At 41.5% G+C, this 15,008-nt stretch overlaps 1 protein-coding gene across 7 annotated transcripts in view; it reads right to left on the reverse strand.

The window, feature by feature from the left end:
- The window catches only part of apba1a (amyloid beta (A4) precursor protein-binding, family A, member 1a), a 99,798-nt gene that overhangs the window by 22,662 nt on the left and 62,128 nt on the right, over positions 1 to 15,008 (reverse strand). For all 7 annotated transcript variants that reach the window (XM_015367110.2, XM_015367102.2, XM_015367065.2 and 4 more), the window contains one exon: positions 1,352 to 1,453. In XM_015367110.2, the coding sequence (XP_015222596.1) occupies positions 1,352 to 1,453 (102 nt within the window). The remainder of the gene's footprint in view (positions 1 to 1,351; positions 1,454 to 15,008) is intronic.

Here is a 15,008-nt window from a genome sequence, read left to right on the forward strand (position 1 = left end):
GGGACAATGAGAGTCTTCAGACACCCTCCTCCAACATAAGAAGCTGTCAGAGCCACCTGCCATTTGATGTGCTGCAAAATCCCCAGTTCCTGAACAGGGGGAAAGATATGCCTCCCCCTGCCATCACTGCAAGTTGCAGGATGTCCAAGAAGCTGGGTTCAGACCGTTGCGAGACAGGTTAGTTTTACCCTACTACTGATGTGTTGCTGCACTAGTAATCCTGCTCGGTACAAGAGGAACCGCATGCAGGTTCAGACATTTGGTGTCTGTGCTTGGGTGAGGAGACAATGGTGCGAAGCTACCGTCTGTGGGATTATGACTAAGTGCCTCTAAGTCAGAATCCCCCCTCAACGGTCAGAAGACCTTTTGGAAAATGTCTACTAAAATAAAGATTTTAAAAATGTTCAAGTAGGTAGCTGTGTCAGCATGCGTAGGCTGCAAAGGAACAAGTGAAGGTTTATTCCATGCTCACACCCGAAGAAGGCTCCACAGCCAAAACGTTGTGTTTCCTTTCTTCTCTTTTCAGTGTGGAATAAACCTTTTACTTGTGCCTTTAAAAATGTTTATTGGTAAGCGGAGAAATCTCAGAGCAATCCATGGGGAAGATACAAATCATTGTGCATCATCCCTTGGAAAATCCCAGGTACTGTCAGCTGGTCACAAGGCCTAGACTTGAACCTGTGACACCTGGACCAAAGAGGCTCCATCCAAACTCTGAACGAGCGAAGGGTCTTTGAGGATTGAACCATTCTGGAATTCCAAATCTCAACAACACTTCAAGAAAATGACTGTTCACAAAGAACACAAGCAATGTTACGAAGCTACAGTATGTGTAGCGGAGCTGGTTGCAGCGCGGTGACGTCACTGCCCTCCCTGTGCATAACAGGGAACTCAGCCTTCCCGGCTGGGGGAGGTCTCCTTTAGCTCAGCCGCCTGGTTCTCTGTTGTGTGAGGCCGGGACCCGGGTTTGCGCCCAGGTAGTGAGGGACGAATCGGCAGGGCGGAGCAGCGAGGGCATGAGCCCGCGCAGAACCGCGACGGTCACCCAGGCAAGGAAACTTCTTACACTTTTTCTTGCATTTTTTTGAGATTTTAGTAGGACATTTGCTCCACTTCAAAATCACACCCGTGTATGTGCTTAAGACAGGGATTCCAGGTTAAATATGATTTGTGCTCAGACTTGTAAAAGACAGTAGCATATCGTGAATGTCTGACAAATGCGTAAGACAGGGATTCCAGGTTACGATCTGTGCTCATATTTTTAACAGACTGTTAGTAGTATTTGGAGAATGTGTGAGAACTCTGTCCCTGTCCGTGTCATCGTTGCCGGAGCCCTGCCGAGCGAGCTCACCTCTTTGCTGGCCGGGGAGTCAGAGTTGTCGCTGCCATCGTGGAGGTGCTGTTGGCTGGAGGACTCTGCGCCTTGTGGGGAAGTGGAACTCGATCCAGGAGACTGGGGAGAGGAAACAGCAAGAGGACAGCATCACTGGAATGGGAAGGAGGGCCGATTATTTCCTTCGCAGAGGACACAATGGGGGACATATTACTAGGCGACACACGCAACCGAGGTTTGGAGCGGGCAAGAGGCACCACAATGAGCTCAAAACACTAGTCGTTCTTTCGAAAATCTGCAAGAGGAATCTTAAAACGCCCACAAATTTCCATTTGCGATTTCCTCATTTAATGGTTTCTGTTTTTTGTTCCTAGCTATCCCAAGATATTTTCCACATAATGGATAAATGCTTTGTGAAACACTTTACTGTATTTATATCCATAAAAGACACCATAATTACATTATTGAATAATTTGTAGGTCTTTCTGAAAAATCCAAAGCAAACCTTGCACACAATATTTTATGCTCTATATATCTTACTGTTCATTCAAATTACTAGAGTGTCAATATTGGAAATGATAAAAATGAGTTTAAAGAGGGTTCAAAATAAAAGTCTAATGCAATTCCAATTTAAATTTGGGCATTCTTATGATCTTCAAGGCTTCAACTATGACAGTTTTTAACTAGAACAAGACTAAATCACAATTTAGCTTCAGCCATGCAGAAAACAGCTTGGCTAATCAAAAATGATTTTATTGATGCAGAAGATCTCAACAAAAACTATTCACAAAGCAAGGAATGCTCTGAAAATCAGTTCTTATATGATGATAAAAGTAAACTGGATACGACATACACTGGCTCATAATCGATAAACATCCAATCCTAACATGCAGCAGCCCAAAATAAAAATTGTAAACCAAACCTCCACAGTTTCCTGATAATCTACTTGGTACATCCAGAAGTTTTCCATAGTGACTCTCAACCCGTTCACACAAGAGGTCTAGTCTTCACAAACCTTGGCTGCAACTGAGTGCCCTGGTGTGAATACGCAGATCTCCTGTGTCACAGTGTGCTCAGAATCCATAATGAAATTGGATGGCAGAAGGATTTCTGTTACAGCCATCGGAGCAGTGTGGTTGGGTTAACCTCTTCACTCCTGCTTGATTTCAGGCAAATGCGCACTCTGGCTCAGAGAAGGAGGTTGTGTATTCTAAACTGCTGTGTGGCTGTTAAACTGCAGCTAACTGTGTTTAATATGTACTGTACTAAAAGACACGCATTCACTTGCCACTTAGCCTGGAAGACTCAACGATTGTTTTTCACAAGTCTATGAAATTTGTAAAGCAATTTTTTTAACTTCAAATGTCTCAAGCTCAAAGAAACAGTCTATTTTTTTTACTAATGTTTTTTTTTAAATGCAACACTGCTTACGTTTTAGTTCTTTATAACGTTTTTACATTCAATCAAGTTAATCTGCCCTTTTGTTTCCATGATGAATATTGTGGGTAAACACAGACATCAGTGGCTCTAAAGAGTGAAGAAGAAGGAAATTTCCCCAGTCCTGAAAAAGAAGTCACTTCAGCCAAAGAGCATAAAGAATGCAAACTCTTAACAAAGATTCTGAAATTCAGTAAATATCCGCCATATACAGCACTTGTGGTTTTTTTATAGATTCAAAGTCAACAATAATTCCTGGTTAAAAAAAATGCACAACATTTCAGGTGTGAAAAAGACAGGGCAGTAAGCAAAGCTAATGTAGCAGGAGAACAAAAGCTGGGAGACAGGAGGACCAAGGTGCGGGAGCAGGGGACAGAAAGAGAGGACAATCAGGAGGTGTGAAGTCAGAATAGGTGAAGAGAGGTGTGAAATGAAACCTACAACGAATAGAGAGAATTTAGAAGAAAAGTAGCTGGAGGTACAAGATGTCATCTGAGTGATCCAGAATTGTCCTGAGGGGCCTTGAATGAGTGTGGTGTTAGATATGTACTTGCAGGTGACACAGCGAACTCTGTTGTAGGAGAAAGTGCCTGGTGTGGATGGTGGCTGAGGGTGATCAAGGGAGCTGTGAACAAGAACGTTACGCAGATTAGGTGGTCGGCGATATGAGATGATTCTCAATCAAGGATAAGGACAAGATGATGATACAAACGATGCTGACTTTCTTTAAATGAAGAAAATGCAGATGTTTACAAATCTATTCCAATATCACAAAAAGCAAAAGAGAAATGATTCTAATAAAACTATTTAAAAAAAACAAAGGTGCAGTACTTCAAGTTAAAACTTGACCTTATGAAACAAACAAATATCAGCATTTGATATCAATGGTTTCTATCACTGGCTGTAGGAATATGTAGGACAGTTGCTGTTTACTGGATTCTGAACATGCAGTATACCTTGAAGGAGGGAGCAGTTTTTGCTGTTTTGTCATCCAAACCCTGCTTAATTATTTAGAACAGATCTTTTTGTGTCTCTTACTTACCCTAAATAAATCATGCAGTGGAAAGAAAAACATGACGCATGCAAACTTCAGAGAAAGGTATCAAAATAAGGGAAACTTTCCCGCACAACGAACTGCCCATTTGCAGATAACGAGACTAAGTGTTGAACTTAAATTTAACTTGCTGTTACCAGTCACTGCTCGGTGCAATTTGTTATGTTGCATATATTATAAAACAAAACACTTGTGTATTCACAGAACATTTTGTGACGTTGCTGAAAACTAATCTGACCTCTTTTATGCCTCAGGATGCTTTGACAAGAAAAGTGCTACATAAAAGATGTTATATAAAAACCACTAACTAATCACAAAGAAAAATGCTTTTTGAAGGTTTGGAAAGTTTGAATTCTTCTTTTGTGCCATCTGGGCTGTAAGTGCTTTAGTGTGTGATGTTGAGTCCTTGATTAAAATAATGTAGATGTATCTTGTATAAAGTACTGTCTACACCTCCACCGTACCCCTGTTGCTAAAAAACACAGGCTCTGCTCTATTCAGTTAAAAAAAAACTAGATGCAAGAGAACAGAAGGTCCAGACAAAATGGAGACTCTTGACTCCACCACATTCCCACAAAAGCTGCAAATGACCGGCTGACCTCAGTCACCTGACCAGTTGGTATAAGAAAATTGGTCAATAGTTTAAAAACCAGGAAGCAGAGGTTTTTGGAGTTAGTCTGATCTGATATGCAGGGACAGAGGACAGATCATCTGCAGTGCAAATCCACCAGATTGGAAAGGGAAGGAAGCAATCAGCTGACCCCGTGAGTGCGTGGAGAAACAATTTGTGGACACGTGAGTTTTGAAAGAGTCAAAGACAGAGACTTTGTTTTGGAGCTGGTAAGCAGCTTAGCTGCATAGCTGAATACAAAGAGAGGGTTGTGAAGACGTCCAGTTAAGAAGCTCCACAACCCACTGGCGCAGTTCTCCACTGGGGGAGACAGAGGGTAGCACTATTACCCAAGATGACTTGACTTCTGCAGGAAATGCAGAACCTATTGCCATAAAGAAAAGAGCTGCAGTTGTAGCACCGAAGGGTCACATGGCCAAGGACTGCATGGCCACCATGAAGTGCACCGGATGCTGCACTGAAGGGCATCTGCTTTTACAGTGCAAGATAAGCAAGCCATTCTTTGCATAGGTGGTCAAAGACAGAGAGCCGGTACCAGCAGCAGGAAAAAGGGAAACAGGAGAGGGTAGATCCCCTTCTCCCCCCGAGACAATGGGCAAAACAGAGGCCACACCACTGGTCCCATCAACACCGGACACCAGCCAGGCAGAGCAACAAGAGGGGTCCCTGGATCACTCCCAGTTCTGCAGAGCTGGAGTCGCTGCTCAGCAGTTCTCCCTGGTGGACGGCTTCCGGTGGTGTTGCCCAAATGATGTGGGAATGAGTTAAGAGAAACTCCAGGGGAGTATGCAGTCGCCTAGACTACATCTCCATGCACACGACCTGCTCCATGAGGAAATCTTTCACCAGGGAAAGCTCAGACATACAACGAGGGAAGGCGTCAGGTGGGGGACGCCACCGACCTCATAAACTGGAGGCCAATAACAATGCTCCGCATGGAAGTCAAGATGCCGTCCAAGCTACTGGCTAGCACACTGAGAACCTCCCTGACCCACATCATCAACAGCGACCAGACATGAGAGCTGAAAGAGCGATTCCTCAGCTGGAACCTCCAGCTCACCAGGGACGCCATCGTCTGGGCTGAGCACCCAAAGGTGCCCATGATGATAGTGAGCCTGGAGCAGTTGAAAGACTTCAAGACAAGTAAACCACAGCTATCTGTTCAGCTTGCTGGATCACTTCAGTTTCACTGGATACTGTACTCTGAAGGTTGCAGCAGGGTCAACGTAAACAGACATCTGTGGGATTCCATTCCCCGGGAGTTTGGAGTACAACAAAGGTGTCCTCTTTCACTACTTCTCTATGTTCTCTTCACAGAGCCACTGGCAGAGGGGTTGAGACAGGACCCAGTCATTGATGGTCTGGCAATACCGGAAGGCACGGGGGAAGCCCTCAAGATCTCCTGGCATGTAGAAGACACGGGGCTGTTCCTGAGCTCAGACAGGGGAGCAATGGGGAGCAATACTCCAGAGATTTGAGTTTGAAGCTCAGCTGTTGAAAGAGCGAGCTCAAGTTCTTTGCACCCTGGAATGGTCTGCACAGAGACCCTTAAGATCTTGGGGGCTTCATTCCAGAGCCAGGACAACTAGACCATAAACTGGACTGTGAGGAATGAATGCCAAGGTGAACGCGAAGCTGGGGCTGTGGAAGACGTGATCGCTGACCCTCACGGGGACAGTGATGGTGTTGAAAGCACTGGCGGGCAGTTTCAGACAAGCGCTGCAAAGAATGGACTTCAAGTTCGTCTGTGGGTGCGAGGCATGAGTACGTCACAAGAAACAAGATGTCAAGAAAGATGGGAGAGATATTACGGCATTTTCCCCTGAAACTCAACTGTATCCTTTTCTACAACATCCGTCGGACGTTGTGGGATCCGATCAGCCAAAATCACCAGAATTTTGTCAGGCTCTGGTTCTCCATCCCAATGAGGCACCTGATCCAGTGGACAAACACTGAACCAAAAGCGGAAAAGCAACCAGAGACCTACACCCATGCCAAGTGGCGCCAGAGGTACGAGGTCACGAGACAGCCAGAGCTCTGCACCAACCACAGGGCCCCGTAGAAGGAGGTGAGAGGGCAACAGGTCACCGGAGAGAGACTGTGGATTCCCAGACAAATCTGGGAAAGGACACAGCCAAAGGAACTCCACAATAAGTTAAAGGACTCAACTGGATGGCTGTGCACCAGAGACTGGCGACCAGTGAGGTCCTCTAAAGACACTCTATCACCAGGAACCCGCATGGCCCCCGGGACGCTTTTTTCATAGAGGAGACGCAAAAGCACGTTTTCTGTAGCTGCCCCTTTGCCAAAGCTTTTGTGGGGCAGAATGAACAAAGTTATGCAACTCCTGGAGGTGAGAATGGTACTCAACTACCAGTGCATCCAGCTGGGGCTGGCACTGACCGGACTGAGCTAAGGGTCATAGTACCTGCTATGGCAGCTGGTGTCCCTAACAAAACAAGGACTGTGGAAGGCAAGGAACACCCTAATCCAGCACCAGACAGGGTGGAGGGTGAGGGGGCTGGAGGAGAGGACCTTTGCAAACCACAGAGGGAGGATGAAGCGCGACATCTCCAAATAGTTTTGATTGTGGGCCCTGCACAGGAACTAATTAAGAAAGCTTGGAGGGATTATTGTGCAAATCCAGCCCCAGCATCCACATGCACATTAAAAGTATTGAAAAAGGACAATCACCTTTTTAAGAACCTTTTTTATAACTTAGTAGAGATTTTATGTTTTGTTGATGTGTATGCTTATTGTAAGATTAATGTATATTGTGCAATAAAGTTTATTTTGAATAACAAAAGCTTTAAAAGTGTAAATAAGGGTGCAAAGAGGAAGTTAGGTAAACTTCCTCTTTATTAAATAAAGTTAATTATTTTTTGACTTTCTTGCAAATACCTTTGTAAATAAATCACAAAACTCCCTGTACAATTCTGCTTGTGTGAAGAATTGAATAAATATTTAAACTACAGGACATAAATGTGGCCTGGCTCCTTAAAATTTAACAATGTGCACAAAAACCCACAATAAAACATAATTAATGAGTTTGTTAAACTGCTTGTTGAAACCTGTGATCAATCAAACTCATCACAGTGCCTCACAATTACAATGATTTTCCCTTGTTAAAAACAAATGTCTCAGCCAAGAGGCACAGAAACTCTGGCAGAATTAAATTTATTCACAAAAAAACAAAGCATGTAGCAACATTAAGTCTAAAATAATACAAAGTGCACACTTTTACAAAATATTAGCAGCATAAATAGGTGTGATCCCATTCCTCATTTTTTAAAATCCTTATTTTACCTGAGAACTATAGTAGTTTACAGGGGAACTGTATTCGCTGCTGGTTTATTGAAATGGAAACCACATCTTAAAATAATTAAATCCTAACAGGTAATTACGGTGCAAAGCTGAGTAACTAAAAAAACACCAGTCTGCCTACATCAGGCAATATCAGGGTCAAGTCAGTGTCTACTGCAATTACAATACTATAGATCACCTTAATATCAAATACAGTTCTCCTGCAAAATAATCTGACAGCTGCTGTACAGAAAAAAATAAACTTGACAAAAACAGTAAAATGTCTCCGTGATAGAAGTAAAATGAACTAAATGCCTTTATATGCAAGACATAACTTTAAAAAGGTTTGACATCTTTACATTAAGCACTGTGCATGCTTGGAAAAAATGCCAATTTCTGAAGAAATGGCTTCTGAGTTCTTGGTACTGTGAGTTTCTTTGACAGATTAAAATGCTTTCTCTTCGGCATCACTCTGGTGATCTCATATTCCACTCCAAAATGAGCCAGAGCAACAAGGATGTCAGCAGTGTCTGTGTGTGACTCCTCAATATAAAGATTCTTTCTGACAGTGCATAGCTGTAGAGGCATTTTGTAAGGGCAAGTTTTTTTTTAAAGCTGTTATGCCAAATAAATATCAAGTGTCCCTGAGGTGCTTTGTGTGAATAGCTTCACAGTTTTTATCAGTATTTCTTTACATGAAGTCTTTAGACACAGATATAGCCCCTAAGCAATGGGTATTTTTTAATACAACAAAATTTTGTTGTTTAAAGTACTATATACAGTACACTGACAATAGTTATTGATGACTGTATTCCACATAGTTGTCATGTAAGACAAAGTACTCATGTAAGAATGGACAAAATAGTTTATACTTGTCTATTCTCTTTTATATTATTTAAAATTCTGTTACTATTAGTGTTTCACTGCTTTGGCTGCAACACATATTTTGAGTTGAGTTTGACATACTGATCCTCCACAACACGATATCTCAAATGAAAACAACCATACGGTATCATATAATTTCTAACAATATCAGACATTGAAATGAGTATAGTATGATTTTGTGCAAGAGTACGATAGTATAAGTCTAAACTATAGACTGTACTGTAAGTCTCAAAACAACACTTTTACTTTTGTTTTTACTTAATAGTATTTTACTTTTAAATTGCAAAGTGCAAATTTAAAAACAGCATCATATTAATACTGTATACCATAACCTATAAATAGAAATTGTCCATGTATTAAGTAGGTTGTTGACATTTGTTTGATCAACTATTCTATATAGTTCAGGTGGGTAGCTGCGTCAGCATGCGTAGGCTGCAAAGGAACAAGTAATCCACGGCCGAAACGTTGTGTTCTCTTTCTTCTTTTTTTCAACATGGAATAAACCTATTACTTGTTCCTTTGCAACTATTCGATATGTCTGATAAGTTTTCCTGAGCAAAATTTCCAAGTGATGCTTTGAAATACAGCACCTTCTTTTGTTTTCCAGGTTTCTTCACATTAATGAGAGGAATGTGTCAAATATCTGAGGTTCATTCTTCTTATGTACAACTCCCTTTTCTGCATCAGTGGATACCTTTCAACTTCAAAGAAAATTAAAATGAAGAATTATTTACAATTGACTTTAAATCTGGCTCTGAAAATTTGTAAAAAAGTGTAACCCATCCCAGTGCCCTACTGTACATGGCAGTGAAGTACAGAGTCCAACCACAGAACAGGATTACACAAAATCTGACAAACACCCCATAGAAGCCCTGCGCACAGAGTTCTATAGAAACATTCTCCACATACAAGAAAAGAGCCCCCTCAAGCAGCTGGTCATGAAGCTCACTGCCCTGAGCCACACTGATACCAGCCAGCTTCTGGACAGTACAGCTAAAACAGCACAATTCAGAGTCAACCGAATTATAGCACAAATCAAAGAACACTAGCTCATCCACAGGAGCACAGACGCTGGATATACAGGCTCACTGTCAGAGATACAGTACTAATACTAGTACTAAACTTAATTTTACTCGGTGCCTTTAGAAGTTGCATCTCACAGCAATTTACTGTAGGTGCAAAAAGGAAAACAGTCGCAAGAATAACATTACAAAATAAGAGTTAAAGTAAACGCACATAAAGTATAAGACAAGTGTTTAGAGGTGCATAAGAAGTTAGAAAATGGAGTAAACCAGCCACCAATTAAGTGAAAGCCTTTCTGAAAAGTAAGGTTTTGAATCTAGATTTAAAGATTTAAAGAGAAGGCCCTGTCACCCACCCACTTTCTACTATACTATGAGAAATGCTTGGGGATTAGACAAGAGCTTTCCTTAAATAACAAATCTAATCCCAGAATTTCCATGCCCACCAGGACCAGAACAGCTTCCAATTCCACTGGGGAAAGGAGGAGAAAATTCAATAGAGCTGTCAGCCCAGAATGTGATCATCTGTCACAGCCTGAGGAACAGAGAGTGAGCGTTTCACATAATGTGCTTTAACTGGTGTCTGCAAAATTGCTTTCTAATAATATCTTTTATGTTATGTTGAGGGTTTCTGCTTTGGCAACACTGTAATTCATCAGTCCTGCTAATAAAACTCCTTGAGTCTAAACTAATGTTCCAAAATCTTGTAACCACTTTGGCAAATGCAAAGTCGAAGCAGAGGTGGAAGATTAAACCAGAAATAACAGTGATGTCTGTGAAAACTTTAAGAAAACTATAGAGAAGAGGGTTAATGACGTTTTAAGGGAACGCAACCCTCCAAATAAGAGAGCCATTCCCAGTGAATGAGTTGCCCTGGGAACTAATGCATCTTTCTTAAAAAACATGAGTGACTGAGCTGTTAGAGAAGAAACAGAGACATTTAAGAGAACCAATCTAAAAACATTATGTTCTGGAGACAGTGCTTTGGACAAAAGCAGCTGAAAGCCTCAGGCTTGCCTCTCATACATAAACCCACTGCCGAGCACTCAGAAGCCTTTGTCCTCATAGCAACAATTCTAACACCAAAAAGAGACTCAGAATGCCAGCAAGTTCCAGAGCCCCTGACAATCTATAAAAAAGTAACCCATGACAACCAAAAGTACATTTCTTTCATGCAAAAAACACTAGAGGAACTTATTCCTTAATTTTACCAGGACAGTCATTGAGAATATACTGTATTCCTGTTTGTAATATTAATTTAGACACAAAATTACAACGTAAGGTATTCACTTCTCTATTCAATCCCAATGCAGGACTGGACCCCATGAGCCTCCCTTCCAGAGTCCAGAGTTCCATAAAAGGGGATCTTGCATCCGGGGAGGGGTGAGTCTGGAGGGGTTCTGTCCGAGGTGACTCAGATAAGCATTTGAAAAAATATTCTATGACAGCAAGAGAAATGGTGCCCCCTGCTGGATGTAAACACAAAATCCATCCATCTACCCATTTTCAAACCACTTCATCCAGTTCAGGGTCATGGGGAAGCGGACTCTATCCCAGCAAGCAACAGGAACAGGGCAGGATACACCCAGGACAGGACACCAGTCCACTGCAGGGCAGACAGACACAAATGCACACTCTCACACCAGGATCAGTTTTTACAGAAGCCAATTATCCTATCAGTATTTCTTTGGACTACAAAGGAACAAGTAATAGGTTTATTCCATGGAATAAACCTATTACTTGTTCCTTTGCAGCCTACGCATGCTGACGCAGCTACCCACCTGAACTTTCTTTGGACTATGTGAGGAAACTGGAGGAAATACACACAAACACAGAGAGAACATGCAAACCCCATTCAGATGGTTCTCCAGGAACTGAACCCAGGGGCCCAGAGCTGTGAGGCAGCAAATTAACCATTAATTTAATAAGAAACTGTATGGGAGCGCATAAAGTCAACTTTACTGTTGCATGATTTATGTTTCTTTAAACAAAGGTGAATAATGATCTACATTTATAATTTACTCAGAAATATATATTGCTAATGTATGAGAAAAAATGAGGATTAGTTCAGAAAAAAATGCTACTTTCAATTGGTCATTCTAGTTCAGTTATCCAATCCAAACAACCCCCAGAATATATCTAAGGATAACAAAAGTAAAGATAACAAACCCAATTTGTCTAGATAGAACATGGCTAATTGTGATCTATGTATTTATTTTTTGTTTTGTAAAGACACATTCAGAGCTTTCCGATAAACCAATGGAAGAAGCATAATGTATTAATAGTCTGAAAGATGGAAATTTTATTACATGAAGGATAGAAAATGGGGAAAGAACATCCTTATCCGTGAACAACTAACAGCAAGAGGCTACCATGGGCAAAATGAGCTATAGATCGATAAGGACTGATGCTTTGTTCTGATGAAAAGGTTAGTGAATATAGCCTGCAGGATGTGGAATACCAATACACTGATTCAATAAATGCTGTAACAGCTTGTTGCCTCACTTCCTTATAATCCTTGGTCATCAGCCCGTGAGGAAAAGAGCTGCAGAAGTGTTTCATCTTCGTCTCACCTTTCCCGGCTGTCAAACATGCCTCTGGAAATGTGACAAGTACAAGTCTGGCTTCGGGGCCGGACAGCACTGCTTCCCAAACCGATGTTAATTCTGCTACGCCAACAGAGCAGAGCTCCCAGGGGGCAACAGGGGGCAGCACCGCCTACTGCAGCAGGCTCAGTGATGCCACAGCACGGAACACTTTCGATGTGTGATGTTACACATTTTAAATGTTTTACGGAGCATATCAGCAAACGTTTTGAAGACCAACACTGGCGTGTTCCCAAGCGTGCTTCATATTTGCCAAAAAGAATGTAGTGCCCTTCTCAACTGCTCCCTGCTGCCTGATTATCTATGGAAAATTTGGAGGAAAAGTCATAGGCAGGACAACCAGTCTTAAAAAGCATAAGCACAGATAAAGACTTGCAGTGTAATGGCGCAAATAATGAACTGCTACTCCTGTGCAACTTGCAAGCATTATGCCCTAAAACAGCCTAAAAGCAATTTAATCAGGTTAGAAGACATCATTACATGCAGTATAAATCTCTTAAAATACCGTTCACTTCCTTGCTATCCAAATTATTTACAAGGAATGAAAAGAAATCAGGGCAGCATTCTAGCACAGAGGTTAGTACTATGAGTCTTTGTGTTCTCCCAGTGTTCGTATGGGCTTTCTCTGGGTGCTCCAGTTTCCTGCTAAAGTTGAAAGACATACTGGTTGGTTGATTGGCTTAAGGAAAATTGGCCCTGGCGTGAGTGTCTGCCCTGTGATGGGCGGATGTACTGTAGTATGACTTCAGTGTAAAATTAAGACATATGACAATTTCTTAATACCGTAAACTTCAAACATGATTTCTGCTCATCAAGAAAAGAAATGTGAAAATTGTACTCACTGAATAATTAAAAGAAACTTTGGTTATTAAATCAAATGTCTTCCCTTCATCCATTAGATAACCCAGAAAGCTACTTAGTCCTGGTAAGACATTGAGGCCATGGTCTATCCCTGGCAAGCAACTGTTATCTTTTCTTTTATTTCTTGACTTTTGCAAGACTTGCCCACGAAAACCCCAATGTCTTGTAAAAGGTAAATCCAGTTGCGCTGAGAAGGAGCCAAGAGCAAGTGTGGGAGGGACCTCACTCAGCTCTCAACAATCCTAGGTCTCTGCCACTTGTCATGGTGAATCTATAAAGACCTCGGTTTGGCACAGCCATTTCATACCTCTGTCTGTTAAGAACACAACAACTACAATTAAGTCTGTACGTAGTTGTTCTGCCATTCAAAAGGTCATGGAGTTATGAAGTGGTAGAGAAATGACTGACTTCTAACAATACGTGCTGCCATAAAAGCACATTTTTACACAACAGGCAAGCAGTCACCTGACACGGGAAGCATTCCCAGTTGTAAGTCTCTCTTGTGTGTGTCCTCTGTCCACGGCAACCCCAGTTTTCCCCCTTTTCCCAGGAAAACAGCACAAGATTTCTGTGCACAGCTAATGAGCAGGCTTTTCCCTTTCATTAACACCACATCAGGTGGAAGGAGGGCCGACTTCAGGCCAATGAAATGCAATGGGAATAACAGGGTTCAGGGCATTTCACACTTACTGTAGCTGGAGCAACATGTGCCCAGAAATATGGAAACCATGCCAGTGGTGCACATGTGTAAGTCATTTGAACAGTTCATGATAAATGGAATAAGATTACAAATCTAAGGAAAAGAACTGAAATAACTACAGTACAGCAGGCCTCAGATTTAAGTCCAGTTGGGCATGTTTTGTACACGCTCAATAACACATTAAGTGTCCCCAAGAACAGGCAAGAACTCAAAATGGCAGCAGCAAGGCATCTAAAATGATTACAAGGAAAGTTTGATGACCTCTGACTTTATGCAGCTGCTGCTTCAAAGAGATGCAACCAAATAATGACGTTTACACTCAGAAATGTATATAAAATTAATGTGCCCCATAATACTGACGGTCACCTGAAATCACTGGGATGAACACATGAACACAAACTGTGTTTTTGTTCTAATCTGACCAAATGTATACACATAATTACTCCAAAAACATATGTTACGCTGTACCTGTCATTAAAACTTATCTTATGGCTACAAATACAGTACATAACAACAAAGATAGCAATTATATTTGGAGCTGTCCCAATTCATTTGGAGGGCAGTGTATCATCTGCTTAATATACCATGTAAACGCTTGACACAGAATCACAACATTTCTTTTATGCAATTACTAACTGTTCAATGGAGTAAAAAATATGATCATCCTGCTTGTGTTTTTCAAGTACACGTAATTTTCATCTTTTCTCTACATACAGTACATATCAGTATACTGTCAATGGTTACAGGACAGTTCCATTACTACACATTTCTAAATGCAAATAAGCTCTTCAGGCTTGGTTAAGCAAGCCTGTTCTGTTACGTGAGTAGTCTTTATTTTCAACAGGCAGACCTTGTACGTTATTTTCAAGTTGGCAGTTTGGAAAAAAGTTTGTTTGGGCATGCCTGTGTAAGGCAAAGTGTGTGTTTGTATGTTAATTTGGAAACGGGATCATGCAAAATACCTAATCTGTAAATACACAGGAACAAAAATGTAAATTATTGGTCTCCTTATTACCCACAATTCCTGAGTTTATTCTGAAAATGACTGCCAATCCCATAACTGCTTTACAAATTGTATTAAATATCAACTGAACCTCACTGTGAGGTATTTATTTCTTCTTGTTCCTCAAGATGTAGATTTTTTACTTCAAATTGTGCTGAACTGGCACTAAACAC

Source organism: Lepisosteus oculatus, chromosome 3 (genome assembly GCF_040954835.1).
Source record: "Lepisosteus oculatus isolate fLepOcu1 chromosome 3, fLepOcu1.hap2, whole genome shotgun sequence".
In the NCBI taxonomy this organism is placed as follows: Eukaryota; Metazoa; Chordata; class Actinopteri; order Semionotiformes; family Lepisosteidae; genus Lepisosteus; species Lepisosteus oculatus.